The sequence below is a fragment of the Ailuropoda melanoleuca genome, chromosome 20, assembly GCF_002007445.2.
Source record: "Ailuropoda melanoleuca isolate Jingjing chromosome 20, ASM200744v2, whole genome shotgun sequence".
Taxonomy (NCBI): domain Eukaryota; kingdom Metazoa; phylum Chordata; class Mammalia; order Carnivora; family Ursidae; genus Ailuropoda; species Ailuropoda melanoleuca.
Window position 1 is genome coordinate 1,474,147 of NC_048237.1, and position 20,984 is coordinate 1,495,130.

Below are 20,984 nucleotides of genomic sequence, written 5' to 3' on the forward strand. Positions count from 1 at the left end.
TCTCTATTCTGTTCCATTGGTCCGTGTGTCTATTTTTGTGCCAGTACCATGCTGTCTTTGTGATCACCATGTGATCTTCTTTAATATTTATCCCCTTATCAGTATATTTTATTAATGAGCTATGATCAGAGTATTAATGCATTTCCTTATATATTAGTCATATATTCTTGGTTTAAATTAATGTTTTATTTAATTGGTTTAAATATAAACTTTTTTTCAAACCTCTATAAATATAAAAGCATGTGAAAATGTAATTTAAACAATTCAAAAGGGTATATAATAAGAATTTTTCTCAGACTTTTGGACAAACATGGTAGATTAGGGGTGCCTGGCTGGCTCTGTGGGTAGAGCTGGGGCTCTGGATCTCAGGGTTATAAGTTTGAGCCCCGTGTGGTGTGTTGAGAGTACTTAAAAACAAAATCTCTAAAAAAAAAAACCAACGGGAGATTAATAATACACATTTATCTCTTGATTTCTCTAAGACGCTATTAAGAAGATAGTAAAGACATCCCAAAGGGCAGAACGCCACAAACAGAAAGAGAAAGAGGAAAGAAGCTATCAGCAAGCAGTGATGCCAACCTGTTTTAGAAAATGAGCTGCATATGGAAAGGAGCAAACTTGCCTGAAAGACTAGAGGAGGGCAAACCCGGGGCTGGTGTGGAAGCCCCTCAGTGTGTGCTGTGCCCTCGGGAAAGGGTCGGGGGAAAAGAAGCACCACTTAGTTTGGAGAACTGAGGAAGATGGCGTTGCCCACGTTGGTGCGTGGGTGGGTGTGTGCATGTGTGTGTGTGTGTGTTAAAGGTATTGGGGTGGAGGGAAGTAAAATAAATGGACCAAGGGAGAAAATTTCTAAGTTACAGAACGGCCCCATGCATTCACGGCCCTTTGTAGGAAGCAATGATCACTTGTAAACCCAGCAGAATATTGGATGTTGGTCTCTGAGGAATTGAGAAGAGCACATAAAAAATTTCCCCCAAATCTTATGCATTGCTGAGCTCCTCCTACCCCCCCACTCCAGGACTTGTGTGACATTCTTCCAGGAAGCCCCAAACCATCTCAATGCTAATGCCTTGCCAGAGGGAAAAACAACCTTGACTTGACAATGGCAAGGCCTCTGTACCCTGTGAGTCTTCTTTAATATATGAAAGTCCTTTCTCAGCCTCCCTGTTTCCTTACTTCCCCCCACCCCAGAGTATATAATCAGCCACCCCTCAGGACCCAGGGCAGCAGCGCTTTCTGCCCACAGGTCCTGTCCCTGTGCTTTAATAAATCACTATTTTGCACCCAAGATGTCGCAAGAATTCTTTCTTGGTTGTTGGCTCAGGACCTCTCCTCACCGATATCCCAAAACCACATCATAGCAACTGTCTATTCTTTCATCTTGCTCATGGATTAGTAACTCCTCATTACCTTGTCCCAGTGCCCATGGGAACCTCTACCTTGATTCTATGAATTTGTCTATTTTAGACACATCATTTAAGTGGAATCATGCATTATTTATCTTACTGTGACCAGCTGCTTTCAGTTATAGCATAATGTCCTTAAGCTTCATCCGGTGCTTGCATATTGCAGGATTTCCTTTTTACTCTTAAGACTGAACAGTACCCCATTGTATGTACATACCACATTTTCTTTATCCATTCATCTGTTGCTGGACACTCAAGTTGTTTCCCCATCTTGGCTATTGTGAACAGTGCTGCAATGAACATAGGAGTGTTTAATATCTTTTCCAGATCCTGATTTCAATTCTTTTTGGTATGTTCTCAGAGGTAGGATTACTGGATCATATGGTAGTTCTGTTTTGTACTTTTCGAAGAACCTCTACTCTGTTTTCCATGATTACACCATTATGCATTCCCACCAACATTGTGCAAGTGTTATAATCTTTTCATATCCTTGACAACACCTGTCTTTTGTGTTTTTGAAATAGCCTTCAATTTGTTTTTGATTTATAAATTATGGATGATACCAGAGATTTATTGTAAATGTAATGGCAAATACGTTGAGATCGTTATTAACAAGGAACAAGAAAATAACACGTTTTAAGTATGTTCTTTTTTCTCCCACTGTTATGTTGAGGCTACTACCAACATTTTAAGTACTGAAATATATAATGGCATGACCCATTCCCATAATTGCATGACTGTGTGAGGTGATATTTCATTGGGACTTTGATTTGCATTTTCCCATGATTAGTGACATTGAGTATTTTCTCACATACTTGTTTTGGCCATTTGAATATGTTCTTTAATGAAATGTCTATTCTAGTCTTTAGACCATTTTTAATTGGCTGATGACTTTTTTTTTTAAATTATTACTATAGGAGTTCCTTATGATGTGGGTTTGTAATATCAGTGAGATTCAGTGGGGTGGAGTCCAGAGCCAACAACCAAGAAGGAATTCTTGAGATGTCTTTGGTGCAAAATGGTGGGGGGCAGGGACAGGACCCAAGGGCAGAAAGAGCTGCTGCCCAGGCTTGTGAGGGGTGGCTGATTATAGACTATGGGGTTGGGGGAGGTAAGGAAAAGGGAGGTTGAGAAAACTTTCATATGTTAAAGAAGACTCAGTGGACACTGGAGGCCTTGCCATTGTCAAGTGAAGGTTGTTTTTCCCTCTAGCAAGGCATTAGCATTGAGATGCTTGGGAACTTCCTGGAAGAATGTCCCACATGTCCCACCCAAGAATGTGGAGAGTGGGGGGAGGTCACAGGGTGTCAGTTTATGCTTTGTCTTCAGCCAGCCTTCTGCTCCCTCATCACTTATATAGTGTGGATATTAGCCCCTTATCATATATGTGGTTTGCAAATATTTTCTCCACTCTGTAGGGAGACTTGATGCTGCTGATTGTTTCCTTTGTGGTACTGAGCTTTTTAGTTTGATGTAGCCCCCCTCGTAAATTTTTGCCTTTGTTCCACGTGCTTTAGATTTCTCAGCGTTGATCATTCCCAAAAAAATATTGTGGAACTTTTTTCCTACGTTTTCTTTTCAGAAAAATAACTTAGGCATGGACAGGTAGCTCAGTCCTTTAAGCCTCCAACTCTTGATCTCCGCTCAGGTCATGATCTCAGGGTGGTGAGATTGAGCTCCCTGTTGGGCTCAGGACTATACTGGGAGCTGGTTTAAGATTTTCTCTATCCCTCTCCCTCTGCCTTCCCCCACTGCCAGTTTACATGCACTCTCTACCTCTAAACAAACAAACACTCTAAGTTTTTTACTTTTTCTATTGTTTTGCTATTTCTGCGGTAATCTTTGTTATTTCCCTCCTTCTGTAGACCTTGGGCTGACTTATTCTTTTCCCTTTTCCTTGAGCTGTAAGTTAGATTATTTACTGGGGATCTTTGTTAGGATATTAGACCTCCATATATAATTCCTAGGGGGATATCTAAGAGAAAGGAACTATTGTATTTAGGAATCAGTGCACTAAAGCATGCATATGAATGATAGATTGTTAAAATGTTTAAGATAGGCCCCTGATGGGTATTAAGGAGGGCACATATTCCATGGAGCATGGGGTGTTATACGCAAATAATGAATCATGGATCACTGCATCAAAAACTAAGGACGTACTGTATGGTGACTAACATAGCATAGTAAAAAATTATTATTAAAAAAAAAGATATTTATATGTCTAGGTGTGACTCCAAGATTACTCTTTGTGATAGATTCCATTAAATAGGATAAGAAAATTGACCCTCCTAGTAAGTAAATGTGGTGTTCATAAACAAGACAGTTGAAGTCTCCCTTGATTCAAATTTGCACTTGGTTTCTTATGCAGAGAATGATTATACACAATTTTGATGATGGCTTCCTCAATTTAATGTGTTTTAGAGGCATGAGCAATGTGTGTTTCCATAGTTCCTAAAGCATTCCCGGTTGTGAAGGAGTGGAGATTTGAGGGACCACAGATGAATGCGCAGAGGCTGTTGCTCACACTTGTTTTTACCCTGTGCTCTATCAGGGTGTGGGATTGGCTTAATTTTACTTTCATCCTTTTCTGTAAATCTCAATTTCTTCTTGGTATTTCATCTCTCCCAGTTTTCTTCTTTTTTCTGTTCTCTCTTCTGTTGGAATATTTATTTTTTTTTAACTTCTGTCTTTTCTTTCTTAGATCTTCCCTTCGCAGCAGTTACCTTAGTTTACTCTCTAGGTGCTCTCTCAGATAGCTTCGACTGATTCCATAGGACTGACATTCCTTGCGATCTCTATGGTGGGTGAGGTGGGTTTAGCAGGTGAGGAGGGGGCTTTAGTCTTTGCACACAGAGGCAGTGGGAAAATCCCATCCCATCTGCTCACCTTTCTGGGCTGTTTTCTCTTTGGTTTGTCTCCAAAGCAATACATAGCAAGATTTTAAAATGTTGATTTGATCCAATAATTTCTTTTTATCTATGTTTTGATTACTGATATATTGGAGTCATTTCTAATATTTTGGTTTTGCTCCATATGCTTTTGTTTCCTTTTTTTTAAATATTATTTTTCTAGGCTGTCTTCTGTTGCACTGGAGAATTGTCTTTCTGTTCTAATGACAAGTATCTTTACATTGTGTGTGTTTATGCTTGTGCAAGTGTGCACATTTTTTATGTCTGATTTTACTCTGTAACATTTTTTCCTATTGTATACCACTCCTTTTCCTTGGGTGTGCTTGTTCTCTTCCTGATTTACTATATTTAGAAAACCTGTGTCTGTCTGCAGGAAACTACACACTAGGTGCTTATCAGGAAAGTAATTTCAGAAAGAGTTTATCAAATGAGCTGATAAACTACAGTTGCAAAGCACATTAAGAAAAATAATAGAAAAAGAAAGCCATCCAACATGATAATCAGAACATGAGTTCTCTCCATTCCTCCTCAGAGCCTTTGTCCCTGACTTTCCTCTGCCTGGAGTAATTTTCACCTTGTAGGCTCATGGCTTGAAGTTCTTCTTAGTGTCTGCTCCTAGAAAAACATGTGCTTATAGTGAGGAATGTTTAAAACATTTTATTATAATATAGTATTTCATATTTCAAAAAGTCATCTTAACTATTACTCTGGAGAGTAAAGGATATTTAAATGGATGTATATCCACAATATGGAATATAATGGAAAAAGGGATGTATATGGGTTAAAATACTAAGACCTACAAGATATACTACTGAGTTTATAAAACAAGTTACAGAAAGGTATACCCAAAATGTTTATTTGTAGTATAACAAAGTCTAAAGAAAATATTTATTTGTATTATAACTAACTCCAAAGTAAATATGTCTGTGACTGACATATATCCCTCAGCATTATACTCACTAGTCCATCTATGTTGCTGCAAATGGCAAGATATTCTTTTTTATGCGCTGAATAATACTTCATTACACTTTTATGTATTCTGAATATCTAGTAAATTACCCCATTGAAACTAAAAGCTCAATAAATATTTATATTTTTTGACTAAGGCAAAGAAATTAAATAAATAGCACAAGATGAGATTTACTTAATAATTTTTTAATATTAACTTACCTGCAATTCCATTTTAAAAGTAGGATTTGGTTTACATGCAATCTAAGCAGTTCACCATTCAATCTAAGCAGGTATCTTCTTTTCTGACCATCTGCATTTCCTTCATCAGGAAGTTTGGAATGAATAGGGCTGGGGGTACCTGTCTGCTGAGTTGCTTGGTCTGAAGGGGTCTTGGCTGACCTTTTCAGTCCTCTAGGGGGCACTCGAGGCCTTAAAAAAAACAAAGACGTCCTTGTGGTCCAGGGTTGAACAGTTAAAGAGAGAACAGAACTCATGTGAACCAGTCCAATCATAGGTAGCAAAAGTAGGGGGAGAAGGGGGGACAGGGTCTGTGTAAAGTGCATCTCAGGTTTTGAGTGCTGCCATTGCATTGCAGCTTCAGACATCTGGAGGCCATGTCTCTAGAAATCCACTATGCAGATAATTCTTCACAGATACAAGGATAGGAATATCTCTGGGCATTGTGACTGTGGAGCCTCCGCAGAAAACATCCCATTACCTTTTGTCAATTGTTATGAATAAAATCCCCCAGCTTACTGGCCTTGAAACTATTTCAATATCCCAGATATCCCACCTTTCATGTATCTCTGCTAAGATTGGAAGGAACAAGAATGAAGAGAAGAAGAAGAGAGGAAAAAATAAGGCACAAAAAGAAAGGGAAAGGGAGAGGACAATATTGACTTTGAACAGCAATGAGTGGCCCAGTCAGACTCAGCTGTGTGGGTGGATAGGGTCTATGAATTGCACAGGAGTGGTGGAGATGTGAGAGTTATCTCAGCGAGGACAGTACGCTACAACCTATTTTTCACTGACCACATTCTGGTAGGAATCATTTTCTATGCAGATGGTGACTGTCTGTCTTGGTTTCTGGAACTCTCTTAATTTCAAGAAGTTGTATTTACTTCTGCAATACACAATGCATGCTATCAGAGAGTTTTCCCTTATCAGTAATTTCATATAACTGAATTCTCACATTGTCAAAACATGCAATTAAGGGAATGGAGTCACTATGATTCTTCAAAGTTCTAGGTAAACCACTTTAAGCCCTGAGTCTTCTAGGAATATCATTCACCTTCCCCCAAACACACATTAACCCACACAGTTCTTACATAAAGTGTTTTAAGAAAAAAGTACCTGGTATCTTCCTATATTGGAACTATTCCCCCCACCTCCTGCACTGCATGCAAGCACAATTTTGGAGACATTGCTATGTCGCTGGGCCACTGTGGGTGGAGTCTCGAGTTCCATGAGTGACAGGGCTGAGGTGTGACTGGTGCTTGGTCCTTCTGTTGGAACCCATTGGCTGTAAGACACAGTTTCTCTGGCTCCAGGACTCTACTCGCTGCACAGTACAGGTGTTGGTAACTCGGCAACTAGACAAGGAATCATGAGCAGGCACTGGGGAGCTCTGCTGGGGCTCCTGTGGGTCCAGGTTTGCTGTGAGTGGGGGTGTCCAGACGGGGCTAGGGAGCAGTCTGCAGCCCACAGTGGTGGGGGGAGCTGACACTGAGCTCCCAGAGGGTCCTACAGCCCCAGGGTTGTGTCTCAGGACATTTTACAAGTTTGGAAACTGCATCAGTGACCCCCTGGGGACTTGACTTGTGTTTGTTCTTCTCTTTCCATGCAGGGGTGAGAGGGCTGGAGGTGGAGCAGAGCCCTTCAGCCCTGAGCCTCCAGGAGGGAGCCGGTGCTGCTCTAAAGTGCAATTTTTCCCAAGCTGTGAACAGTGTGCAGTGGTTCCGACAGAACCCCGGGGGGGGCAGCCTCACCCGGCTGATTTCTGTGGCTTCAGGCATAAAGCAGAGCGGAAGGCTCAACTGCACACTGAACACAAGGGAACGGTCCAGCACCCTCCACATCACGGCCTCCCAGCTGGAAGACGCAGCCTCCTACCTGTGCGCTGTGGAGACACAGTGCTGCCTGCTGATCCAGGGCCTGCACGCCAACTGCAGCTGTGCCTGTGCCCCGGCCCCTCCCTGGGGCATCTGCACCCACAGCAGCCTTGGCACATTTTCAGATCTATGTTACAGCACCTTTTCCCTCCAAAATGAGACCCATCAGGGCTGTCATTTCACTTCCTTTTGTTGCCCTTTTTCTTCCCAGAAAGCCCTTTGCAGGTAAAAAGCTTTACCATGGAGCCATTGGAGCAAGTGACGGAGGTGCCCATATCCAATGCCCTGGGAAAGCAGATCTCCCTGCAGGTAGCATATAAATTATATGTAAGTAGTCAAATGGAAAAGGCTTGAAAAAATAATGCTCTATTGATGCTTTGATTTGTAATTAGTAATTATTAATGCTTTAATGTTTAATGTTATGCCCTCACTGTCTTGAAATTCATAGTAATTTTATCTTTGTCCTTGTCCTTTCTAAGGGAGTCCCGTGAGTGGGAGGAGTAAGTGCCTGAGCAGAGAGATGCCTGGGGCAGAAGGACACAGGCAGGAGCGCATGCAGGCTCGGGGTCTGGGTCATAGCAGGTGGTGTGTGCTGAACAGCGGGCAGGGCCACCTGGGGTCTGTGCTTGCTTTGGACTAGCTGGGGCTTCGACGTCAGCGAACGGCTGTTGTATAGCAGTTTTATTCATAATTGCCAACTTGGAAGTAGGCAGGGTGTCTTTCAATAAGTGAATGGATAAATAAATGATGGTCCATCCAAACAATGGAATATGATTCAGTGCAAAAAAGAAACGATGCATGAGGTCATGAAGAGATAGGGGAATGTTGTATGCATTTTACTAAGTGAAAACAGGCCGTCTGAAAACGCTATAATGTATGATTCCGATTCTATGACATTCTGGAAAAGGCAAAACTCTTGAGGGGGTGAAAGATGGTGGTTGCCAAGTGTTGAGTGGAGCAGCAGGGGTGAAGAGCACAGAGCACAGTCAGTGCAGTGAGCCCATATCTCCAACACTACAATGGTGGACACGTGCTTACATTCGTTCACACCCATAGAATGTACAACACAGGCATGAACCCCAGGAGAACTGCGGGCTTTGGGCAACATGACGTGGCAGCATAGGCTCCTTCACCATGGAAGGTGTCGGGGGGGGGTTGACAATAGCAGAGGTGATACCTGTGGGGGGGCATGAGGTGCACTGGAAGCCTCAGTACGTCTGCCTCGGTTTTCTTAGAACCTTGATGAGATGGTTGAAAAGAAGAAAGTCTTTCAAAAATTAAAGTGAGAGACATGAAACTAATATGTATGAAAAGTTAAAGCATTTTAGAAAAATGTTTCTCTAGAAACATTACCTGATGATGCCTTTTCCCTGCTTTTTGAATAAAGATCCCAGATTTTCATTTTGAATGATCTCAGAAATTGTATACGCATCCCTGGCTGGAAATTTTAAAACTCCAAACTAAGGGTTCAAGGAGAAACCCGGAATCCAGAAAGCAATTAGGCTGCTCTAGGAAGAACTTCTCACTTTCCATATTAGTAATCTCCTCCACCTCTCTAGGTTGTCTCAATTGGGTAATTTCTTTTTTTCATACAATATATAAATTATATGAAATAAAAATATATAAGAAATATGTCTCCAGAAGAACATCTGCTTACCGTGGCTCAGTCATAGAACACCCTCAACTCAATGTCTGTAAAGGACTTTCACTCTGTGAATAAAATCCCATTTCCCCCCATGTTACTATCGATTTATTTTCTGCTTGATCCATTACTGATCTCGTAGGAGAAATGAAAACTCAGATAGAATCTCATCCTGGGGACTGTGTCTCTGTTTTTGAAGAGGCCTTAGCCATTGGTTAGGATCAACCTCAGACCCACTAGGTCCTGTGTGGTTGGGAAAATGGTCTTGGGGTCCATGATGGAGGTAATTTCACCCCACTCTGATACCAGTCCACACTGCACTCAAACAGTTCTTAGTAAATATTCGATTCTTAAAATAGTATGAATGAAATTGAGAGCTGGAAGGGCCCTTAGACAGCCTTTAGTCCAATTTAGTTTTATACATCAGAGACTGTAACTGAGACGACAGTAAGGAAAAATCAGGTAGTGAATGAGCTGGGAGAGAGAGAAAGTGGGTTTCCTCATTTCCTCTTTGACATTCTTGCTCCTGCCTCCTTGCTGTAGGACCAACCTACTGGGCAAAGAGAACGTGTCTTCTCACACCCAGCCACTTAGATCTGTGCAGTTTGAATCTGAGAAAGTCATGGTCCAATCGGTTTCAATGCCTGAACGGGGAGGTCCATTTTGTGTAAATGTCTGAGACCTTGGGCAGGAAGGGAGACTCAGGCTGAGATGCTGTTACTCTACCAGCAAACTCATGTATCACTCACTGTTTCTGTAGGAGAGAGCCAAATGTGGTGGTGCCATGTGAACCCCGACATGTGTTTCTAAGGGCTTTCCCCCAAATAGCAAATATTTTTATCATCCCGGGTGGACATCCCTTGAAGGTAGAATGAGTATAATGAGCATAACTCACACATTGACTGCAAAGGGATGGTTGGAATTAGAAGACCTCTGCAGCATGCAAAGCAGGAAGATATAAGATGAAGGTTTTCTAGGCCAATACTTGAGAGTAAGTAAAGTAATATTCTATGAAATGGTCATGGAGCTGAGAATTTTGCCCAAGGGATGGCCTTATCTGTGCAACAGTTAATCCATGGAAGAGAGTCATTCTTATGAGTGGTCATACACTGTTCTGAGAGTCACACCTAAAAGTTGCAAAAATTGACCTTCCCACCAGTAGAGGGAACTTTGCCCAGAGAAGAGGTTGAGAATTCTTATTTTATGGGGAACGGGGGAGACAATGGAAGATTCTCAGAATCAAGAAGTTTTCCATACGTAAAAACACATTTCATATATATGCCTATATTCATATATTGAGTTGATATTCTTCACCATAGTTGTCTTTAAATCTTTCATGATGGGAAAGGAGGATGAAGATGAGTTTTACTCTTTGTCCTTTCAAGGATCTGAGAGTAGGAATCTCAGAAAAGGGGCTTCCACTTTTGGAAATGAGATAGTTTTGTTTTCCCAGGGACCATTTCTCTGATCAGTTCTTTAGGACCAGTTTCTTGTTGGTACCATTCCCAGAGCACATGCAATATTTATGCTTCCCTGGATTTATCCTCACAGAGGACATCAGAAGATTCCAAGGAATAAATGTGAATGACAAAGGGGTTTTGGGAGAGAGAGATAATTTTGGAAACTCACAGACTGGAGAACTTTATCAATGAGTCTTAGGGAAAGAACACTGCAGTGGCATTTAGGAGAAATCTGATGGAGAATGGGACGTGAAGCAGTGTTGCCAGGAAGTGGGAAGCATGACAGGACAGATGGCTAATGCTTCAGAGGAAATTGTCCTGGGGCTATGAGTCAGCAGTTGCATTTGAGGACATGCCATCTATTTCGATTTGAGAGAATGAAATCACTTCAAGAACACACTTACATGTGGTTATACTTTCTGAGTTTGCAGCTCGATGTTTTCCTGGAATTTCTACTCTTTCAGTACTTTGCAGAATGTAAGACACAGAGCAATCAAATAGATTTTTTAAAGCATGTCAGATTTCTCTATGCAAATTAGTCCAATATTGGGGCAAAAAGTTTCTTATTGCTGACATAGTAATAACTGATGGAAGTTATCTCCCTGCTCCCTTATCATTGAGATTTGGTCCTTTACTTTTTGTCACAATCATCTTAACTGATGAAAGATTCCACATTTTGACTGTTGGTATTGTCAGGCTTCTGGGAATAAATAGCAAGATCATGGTTAAGTCCAAATAGGAGGAACAGAGTCTGAGGTAAGAGACATTTGAAATATCAAATAATCTTCTCTCTCTTACTCTAATCCTTGGCTTCCACGTTCCTTTTAGAAATAGTTTTTCTCCATAACAGACCATTGAGGACAGTAGATTTGGCAGAAAGGGAAGGTTTTCTATTTTCTTTGTTGAAGGGAGTAGATCTTGATTCCTTCCGGATGTCAGACACGTGCACCAGGCCCATCACGAAACAAACAGTAATAGCGTCTACCTCTTTCCAGCTTACTAACAGTGACTCAGTGGTGCTCAGAGGTATAAATCTTGATCTCCACATTCGCACTGGGCACTCCATCCGTGATCTAACATATAATTTGCTTGACTGATTGCCGCCTTGCTGCAGGTGAGACCCTCAGAGGCACAGGCGAGGAGAAGAGCATTTCCCGGTGAGATCAGTAGCGCTGTGACCACAGACGGTACTGCGCCTGCGCGGACGCAGAGCACGTGGAGGGCTCGTTTTCGTGCATCTGGTGCACTAGACTGTGGCAGGAGCAGGGCCTTTTTCTCATTGGCTGGGGGACCATGTGGGAAAGTAGTCTGTTAGAGGAAGGGGTCGGCCTGAGAGGAGCAGGAGCTGAGCTGGCTGGAGGCTGCAGTTGTGAAGCTGGTCTAACGGGGAGGAGCCATGAGGACATCCAGGGGAGCTTTAATCGTGTTCTCGTGGCTGCAGCTGAGCTGGGAGTTGACAAGTATGGGACACGGAGGATATTAGTGGATGTCTTCAGAAGTCAAGACTTTCTTAGTCAGGTTTCCCCCGTTAGTGTAGAAAAGAGCATTCAGAAGCGTAAGAACCTGGAATCTCTTCTCCTTTCTCTGACCTTTTCTTTCTGCACAGGGTTCAGCCGAGGAGAGACTGTGGAGCAGTGGCCTTCTACCCTGAGTGTGCGACAGGGACACAGCTCTGTCATCAACTGCAGCTATTCTGACAGTCGTTCAGAGTACTTCCCTTGGTATAAGCAAGAGCTAGGAAAAGGTCCCCAGCTCCTTATAGACATTCGTTCAAGCATGGCCACAAAAGAAGACCAAAGGCTCACTGTCTTACTCAACCGGACGGCCAGACATCTGTCCCTGCACATCGCAGACTCGCAGCCTGAAGACTCAGCTGTGGACTTCTGCGTGGCAAGCACACACTGCTCCCCAGACACCTGCTGCCTGCGCTCAAACCTGCGAGGGGGGCAGCCCCTGGCCTTTGACACAGACCTTCCAGGAGAGCGTTTGTGCTGTTTGTCTGTAGGTGGAAGCTAATGTGTTAGATTTTAAAAGCATATAATAGGACTATTAGGATGGAGATGCCGCAGACAGGGTTAGAACATTTTTTCGAATGACTGTTTTTTGATGGATTCTTGAATGGAGTTAGTAATGTTTTATTTTGAAATTCAGGTTTTAAGATGACTTTACATTTGCTCTTCAGACCGTCTCTTATAAATATCCACTCAGTACCAGTATTACAGTCCTCCTTATGGATGGGCACTTAAAATTGTATTTCAAAAGTAGCAGTTATGATTTTTGTGATTCTAAAACATTACATGCCAAACACAGAAATATGGTAATTGCAAATATGAAAGTGATAATTTGTAATCACACAATATTGCTAATATTCCTTTTCGTCCCTAAAAAAAATTTTTTTTAAAGATTTTATTTATTTATTTGACAGAGATAGAGACAGCCAGCAAGAGAGGGAACACAAGCAGGGATGCCAAACACAGAAATATGGTAATTGCAAATATGAAAGTGATAATGGGGCTCGATCCCACAACGCCGGGATCACGCCCTGAGCTAAAGGCAGACGCTTAACCGCTGTGCCACCCAGGCGCCCCTCGTCCCTAAAAATTCTTAGTATAATGAGGATCATGATTTTTTTCACTTTGTGTATTTTGATTTGAGCATTCCCCACTTCATCAATTCTTTCTCTCAATCATCTGCTTTTTTAAAAATTTTATTATTTAAGTTTTCTTTTAATTAATGCATTTTAATAGCTCTGTGATGTATTTAATTAAATAGAGTTTCACTGAAGAGTGTTTGCATTTGGGCAAAGGTTGACCACTATTTCTATGTGCTTTGATCACTTTCTTGTTCAGAAATTGTGTCACAGGTTTTCGTTTGGAGCCCAGGGATGGGATGTACTATTTGTGTGTTTGAGGGAAATTAAGATCCGAAGTGATTTGACAATGTGAGCTTCAGGTAAAACTCAAAAATCTATTCTCATTTACGAAATTCTGTAAGTTTCTGTTCACAAAACTTTCTCATACAACTTAGGAGACAGAATTTCATATTTCATTCATTTCTGTACTTTTTGCACATAGGAAGACTTTTCCAGATAATTGATTATGTATCGATGTTAATGAAAGAAGGAAAGGAGAATTCTTCTACTTACTCATAACTTTAATTTAAGCTTTATGATTGAGTTATAGTTTGATATGTGAAAAATAAAAGTCTTTAAAGTGTATATCTGATTACTTGATCATTTAGAACCTACTGTTTCTATTTATATGTCTCTCTATCTTAATAAAACTCTGTTGTTAGGAGATTATTCAATTTATTCTTGGACTCATAATTTTTTGTCATCATTATAAGGAAAACCTTTCTTTCTGAGATATATGGCAAAACATTTATATGCATGTATCAGCCACCTTACTATTATTAGTAGATTTCATGAGGGCATCTGGACTAATGGCTAATGTAGAGATGATGAGCTGCCAACCTCCCTCCCCATGTTCATATATGACTGAATTAAACATTACTAACCACAACCTTTGAAAACAAGTTATTTCTCTCATGTGGTAGAGACATCAATGGAACAAAAGAAGTTGCCTAAATATTTAATTCCCACATTCTCCCACCCCTGCTCAAGGGTAGGCTCTTTCCAAGTCCCTTGAAGTCCTCCTAACTAATGATGGATATAATTGGCAATTGAAGGGTCTCTTGGTGACAGTGATGAGGGAATGGAAGGCAAGCTGAGGACAAAGCAGAAGCTGACACCCTGCAACAACCCCCCCACCCCCCCAAACGCCCCCCCAGCCATGGGATGTATGAAACATTCCTCAGGCACTCCTGGGTGCCCTAAAGGACAAAGAAACAGTCCTTACTACCTACAGCCCATTGACAAGTCCTTGAAACAGGCATGGTGACATTCCTCTAGGGAACTCAGCTGCCTAGATGTTAATACTTCGCAAAGGGCAAAAGGCAATCCTGGCCTGATCCCCTCCCCTCCACCAAGATCCTGTGAGTACTTTAATGTATAAAAATTCCTTTGGAGGGGCGCCTGGGTGGCACAGCGGTTAAGCGTCTGCCTTCAGCTCAGGGCGTGATCCCGGCGTTATGGGATCGAGTCCCACATCAGGCTCCTCTGCTAGGAGCCTGTTTCTTCCTCTCCCAATCCCCCTGCTTGTGTTCCCTCTCTCGCTGGCTGTCTCTATCTCTGTCAAATAAATAAATAAAATCTTTAAAAAAAAAAATTCCTTTGGAAACTTCATCTCTAACCAACCCCCCCCACCAAGATACGTGTTGGCAACCATCCCCCAAGCATATGGCCCACCGATATACATCTGAAGGGTCTCATGACTAAGATTTTATTAAGCGGAAATAAATGACCCTTTCCCAACAGTAGCTAGGCCCCTCAAGGTCCTGGAGACCTTGCTTCCAAAATTCCTTAGAGACTTATGCTATCCCTAGCCCCCTCCCCACTTGAGGGTATAAAATAGGCCATTCCTCACAACCCCAGGGCAGCAGCTCTTTCTGCCCATGGGTTCTGTCCCCATGCTTTAATGAACTACCATTTTGCACCAAAGATGCCTCAAGAATTCTTTCTTGGTCATCAGCTCCAGACTCCACCCCACTGAACCTCACGTAGATTCCACAACTTCATCAACACAATAAGTTAAGTGTTTGCCTTTGGCTCAGGTAATGGTCTCAGGATGCTGGGATGGAGCCCGGGCTCCCAGCTCAGCAGGGAGTCTCTTTCTCCCTCTGGCCCTCCCCCTGCTCATGTAGCCTCTCCCTCTCCCTCTCTCCCTTTAAAATCTTTTTAAAACGATTGGCATTTAGCATGATGAGTTTGGTTCCTCTTAGCTGAGTTATAGTTGTGAGTTATTTGCTAACTGGCTTGTTCTCATTGGGAAACGCATCAGATAAATTCAGTTTATCACACAGAGCAAAGGAGGTAAGGACCATAGCCCAACACGTCGATGGGCTCGATTCTCACCCTCCTTGTACCCCCAGCTCCCTCGCAGCAGAAGCAACGTGACTCCTGATTGGTCCATTTCCTGCCGGCCTGACAATGGGGTCAGAAGGAAGCACGCGTCTATGTTATCAGTTCATTTCTTCTTAAGTCAGTTAGAAGTGAGACAGAGGGTGCCGTTGCTACAGGTTTGAACGCTTGATCCTACTTAGATGAGCACTGACTCAGTGGAAGCAGCAAGAGTTTAGCCGGAGTGCATGGGCAGCCCGTAACTCAGATCCAGATGTGGTCAGGCTTCACACCTTCACTGCGGTTGCCGTGACTGTCTCCTACTGCCTACGACCACGGAGTACCAACTTCAAGGCCTTCTCTCCATCCCGTGAAGCCAGACAGGGTGCTGAGAGTCTCCCGTCCATTGGCTTTCTCCAGGCCGGTGCTGACTGCGTATGTGTGGTGTCTCCCAACCTGGGAGATGGGCTGCTTTCTGCACACGCTCACTAGTCTCTTACAGAAGCTCCCTCTTGCTGCCCCCAAGTATGCCAGTGGCAGGCCACAGGGTGCGATGATGTGTGGGTGAGGCACTGAGTGTCGTGTGTGCCCGTGGACCATCTGTGGGGGTCTGCAGGCTAACCATGGAGGCTGTGCCATGGTTTCTGGGTCCCTGTTGGTTTAATGCCCCCCAAGAGCCCTGGGTGCTGTTCTGCTAGGTGCACCCCGCTCCCCAGTGAGCAGTACCCCTCAGTATTCTGGCTGTGCTAGAAAGAGGTTTCTCTGTGGCAGCCCCCTCCAGAGCTGGAGGGCCATGTGTTCACTCACATGTTCTCACTTCCCTCCATGCGGAAATCACAGGCTGGAAGGTTTCTCTGGGCTCAGAGCCATGTCACATGGGCGGGGGCGAGGAGGGTAAAGTGAAATTGGTCTTCGTGTCCTCCTCAATCTGTCCAATCTCAGGTTTGTTTTGTTCCACGGTGTGCTGTGTCTTCTCTCTGGACTTCTTCACAGGCACTCTCTTTGGTTTAGTTATGACTATGAAAATCACTGAATTTTATGCACGGGGGGGATAGAGATGGTAGGGAATTCCTATTTTGCCATTTTGATCTCAGTGTTGAAAATTTTTTGTTTTATTTATTTATTCATTTATTTATTTGTTTATTTTAAATATCTCAACTGAAGGTTTTTTTTTTAAAGGTTTTACTCATTTATTTGAGAGAAAGGGGGAGAGGGAGAGAGGGAGACTGAAAGAGCTGGGGTGAGGAGCAGGGGAAAGGGAGAAGCTGGCTGCCCAATGAACAGGGAGCCAATGCAGGAATCAATCCCAGAATTGGGGATTATGACCTAAACCAGAGGAAGATGCTTATCCAGCTGAGCCACCCGGGTGCCCCTAAATTTTAATTTAAAAAGAATTATATGGAATAGTGACTATTTTTGGTGTTCAGGTCTGTGAATTTTGAATTTTAATACATTGTGTGGATCCTGTAATCATCATGCAATCACTGTACAGAATAGCGTAGCTGCTCCCCAAAGTCCTCTGTGCTACTCTTTTGCCATTACACACTTCCACATTCCCAAATCCTTGCAAATATTGGTCTATTTTTATTTTTGTGTTTTTAAGAATGTCATGTTGATGGGAGCATGCAACACATAATAGTTTGAGAACTGCATGTCTTGGTGGGAGGAAGCACATGCCACCGGACACACACTTGACCTCACCTCTGTCACCACTCTCGGTGTTTCCTGCCCTTGACGTTTTGAACTTTGACGTTATTTTCATAGGAATAGCTCATCATTTCAAGTGTTTGAATTCCTTTAGAGACTTGATATATAGCTCTACAAAATATGTTTGCCAATTGATAACACAGAGATGGTGTTGAAGGTTGGATCAACTCTTATAATCAAGATTAGTCACGTGCTGTACACAAGGCTAGTTGCACAAATTCCATTCTAAGTGTTTACAAATAGATACTCTCTCACATTTGAAGGGTAACTGAATTGATGAAGATTCACTCTAGCAGTAGCATTAGGGTATGGTTATCACTGGCTTTTCCAGGAGTTGATGTGAAATAACATACCCAGTAATTCTTAAACATTTTTGCACTAGCAATGCTTGTGCAGAGCTGAACTACAGCCCTAGGGTAGGTGTTGAATCTATTAAAGACTATACCTATGCAAGTTATTTTATTAGTGAGAGAACAATTCAGGATAACCAGAAATACCTAACATTTTAACATTAAAGTGAGGAAATACCTCCAAAAAGATAAAAAATAACCTCAAAAGAATGCAAAGTAAAGTATTCAAATGGGTGCTTCCAAACATCTAGGAGAATTCTCTTCTAGTGGCCTTGGATGGAGTTGTCTGTCATTCAGTTACAAGTTTTTTTCTAGGATATTGCGTTTACACTCATCTGTGGACTGCCTGTTTCTGCTGATTCTCCAGAGAACCTCAGTTTAAGATCTCCAATACAAGTAACTTTCTCAATTCCTGTCAGTGAAGGATGTATGATGTCATCCTAGTCGATAAACATGTAACCAAGGATCCATTTCCCCTACTTTGTCTGGCGAATTGGTAATACATTGTACATATAAGGTCATTTCACAAATTCTCAAGGGCAGTCCTTTTGTGGGATTTTGTTCAGAGCACCAAAGGTTTAGGTCATGTGATGGTGATTAAATGAATGGCCACAGAGCAGTCTGTACCTGGGATGAAAGGAAGAGTGTCTAGTTCAGTTTCTGAAGGTTGGAATGCATGTGGTTGGGGCATCTGAGTTTTGTGGGCCACAGTGAGCAGTCCGTCATGAGCCAGCCTAGGACTTGGAAGGATGCAGGGCCATGAGGGCTAAGGCTGTACCAGGCCGCAGTAGTTCAAGGGGAACTGCTACGGTAACTCATTTCAGTGTTAATATTCCATTTGATGTTTCCACTTTTCCAGAGGATTGGCGTGTGACAGGAGAAGTGAAGTTTCTGTGTGAGGCCTAATCTTACTTAACTGCCCCAGAGAAATTTCCTCTGCTACCTAGAGAGTAATTGAAATGGCATAGGCAGTAAACACAAAATCCAGTTGATATTTAACTCTTGTGATTGCTGCGGCTTTCAGGCAAGAGACTGGTTCAACCCATGTAGAAAACCTGTCCTCCCTCATAGCTCATGGAGGGAACGCAACTGTGTCAGATCCCTTTGGAGATACTCAGATGTTTCCTTAGGACAGTATTTCAGAGCATTTTCTACCTTCCAGATTTTATGGGATTTCCTGACTCCCAGAAAGGCATGGACAGCCCCATCGTCAGCCAGCTTAGAGAAGTCTCCCCACTAGTTGTTTAATGTTGCGTCCAGTATATTCCCAGCATGAAGTGGTGTCTCTGGTGGATCGTAGCAAGTGCTCCCTAGAGATCATTTGGTTGCACCAGGCAGCTGTCTTGACTTTGATATATCTTGTTTTCACGGATCAGGAAAATCAATCATTTGTAGTGATTCTTTACAAAATTCAGTGCCAAATTTTCTGTAACCAAGATGGAGTTAATTGAACTTTTCCATGCTTTTGTCTTTATGTTTTTAAAGAAGAGCTTACATAGGGACCGTCATTGGAATTCATGTTTATGATGACCTGCTCAAGCATCTTTTCTTAGCTTCTATGGTGTCTTTGTAAATCTGAGACTTTGTTTTTATGACAGGATTTTTAAAAATTTCATGAGTACATCAAATAATGTATTTTCTGTGCCATTCTAATAGGATGCAAGAGCTACATGAAAGGGTTAAGAGAAGTTAGAAAGTTAAGAAACCTCATTGACTTTATAATATTTGGAAGCTAAAAACATGCTGACATCAACCACATGATTGTTTTGTAAATTGACGTATCCAAGAGATACTCATTAGTTCAGCTATCTGATTTAATGATGCTTCTGGAGGGATTGGATTTTATAAAGGGGTCTGGAGTAATAATTGCATGACCAGTCTGGTATTGTCTCTTTCAGTGTTTAAGGACTCTGGCCAACACGCACGCACTTCAGTCCCCGTCCACCAGGGGGCGCAGCTTCCTGCCAATATCACATTTCCTGTGTGAAATGTGGGCTTGCTCTCATCATTTCTCTGTCACTCCAAGGTTTCTTCATGGTAAGAATGAAGAACATTATTTAGGTGACACTGCAGAGATGAAGTGTTCTCCAGGCTTCGTGACTGTGGCACTCTTAATGCTTGGTAAGTAAAATCCTACTTAAAATTTGGATTCTTCCTTCTTTTGTATCAGAAAAAGCTTTGATGATAATGTTTATCCAAGAGCATTATGTCCAAGATGACACAGGTCTCTTTTCTTTTTCCTCAGGACAAACCCATGGGGAATCAGTGACCCAGACAGAGGGCGAAGTGACCCTTTCAGAAAAGGCTTCCCTGACTATGAATTGTACTTACTCAGCATCAGGGTACCCTGCCCTTTTCTGGTATGTACAGTATCCAGGAGAAGGTCCACAGCTCCTCCTGAAAGCCTCGAGGGACAAGGAGAAGGGAATCGACAAAGGATTTGAAGCCACCTATAACAGAGATTCCAAATCCTTCCACCTGGAGAAAGGCTCAGTGCAAGCATCAGATTCAGCTGTGTACTACTGTGCCATGAGTGACACAGTGACAGGGACTGCAGGGGGAGCTGAGCGCAAACTCTGAGCAGAACAGGGGTCTGGATGCTGAGCGTCTCTGACTGACCCACTGTGGTTCCAGCTCAGTCTGTGGTTGTTTGTCCCTCAGTGACTGCTTGATACAAAATCATAGAGACATCGAGTATAGGAACCAGAAGTCACATCCCCACCCCAGCTGTTCCTTAGTGACACTGAGGACAGTTTGATGCCAAGAGTCCCTCAGCCAGGGCATAAGTGATTTCAAGGTAAAACCACTAACAATGAAGGGTTCTCTTGCTCATCCTTGCAGTGAACGTCAAGCCCCACAATTTGTTCAAGGCACCCTGGTGGATGTTGTTGTGTCTGTGACACTTTTAGAGACACATGGTGTGCCTGAGAAGGTGGCCTCTGCCTGGTGTCTTCCTGACAAAGTGTGGCAGGAGAGGTGATGGGAGAGCTTTAGCTCCAAAGCAGGTTTCAGTAGAGAAAGAAGGGAAGGGAAGAAAGAAGGAGGAACACATGTACCCAAGCACGGAAAAGAAAGTCTGGGGACCTCTACCCTGGCTTCTTTTCTAGTAAATCAGCTGGCAGAAACAGGCTGATATTCAACATGAAGGGGTGGGGGCAGAAACAGAATGGAAGAAGTGGGTCATGTCCTGATCAGTTAAATAGGTCAGTTGGCTTTCTGACAGTAAGAACTCAAGTGAGATAATTCTCAGCACCCAGAAAATAGGATGAGAGAAAATGCTCTTGCACTGATATTTCCTAACAATATAGATCGATAGGTGACAGTGGGAGAGAAATCCTATAGATTTCTCTAACTCCTGTTTGTAACCTCTCACAGAGAGCCACAAATCATTTGATTGGCAGAATGTACGGGAGTTAGTGAAGTTGTGCAAAAAATAATAGAAAAAGCAATGTCTGTATTGCACTGCCAGACTTCGCCAATATTGTTGCAAT

The 20,984-nt window shown here is 42.6% G+C and overlaps 1 protein-coding gene and 2 gene segments (V, D, J or C); all 3 read left to right on the forward strand.

Moving 5' to 3' along the window:
- Positions 1–6,764: 6,764 nt before the first annotated feature.
- LOC105234963 lies at positions 6,765–8,362 on the forward strand. The segment is given in 2 exon segments: positions 6,765–6,924; positions 7,113–8,362. Coding segments are annotated over 2 exon segments (546 nt in total).
- An 866-nt stretch (positions 8,363–9,228) lies between these two features.
- LOC117797294 lies at positions 9,229–12,862 on the forward strand. The segment is given in 2 exon segments: positions 9,229–11,927; positions 12,086–12,862. Coding segments are annotated over 2 exon segments (462 nt in total).
- A 6,625-nt stretch (positions 12,863–19,487) lies between these two features.
- Positions 19,488–20,984, forward strand: part of LOC105234922 (T-cell receptor alpha chain C region) — a 560,983-nt gene continuing 559,486 nt past the window's right edge. For 6 of the 8 annotated variants that reach the window (XM_034648717.1, XM_034648720.1, XM_034648722.1 and 3 more), the window contains exons 1-2: positions 19,488–19,614; positions 19,739–20,026. In XM_034648717.1, coding sequence (XP_034504608.1) covers positions 19,569–19,614; positions 19,739–20,026 — 334 coding nt within the window. In that variant the 5' untranslated portion in view covers positions 19,488–19,568. Of the gene's footprint in view, positions 19,615–19,738; positions 20,031–20,984 lie in introns of all 8 variants that reach the window. The other 2 variants (XM_034648716.1, XM_034648723.1) reach the window with 2 other exon arrangements.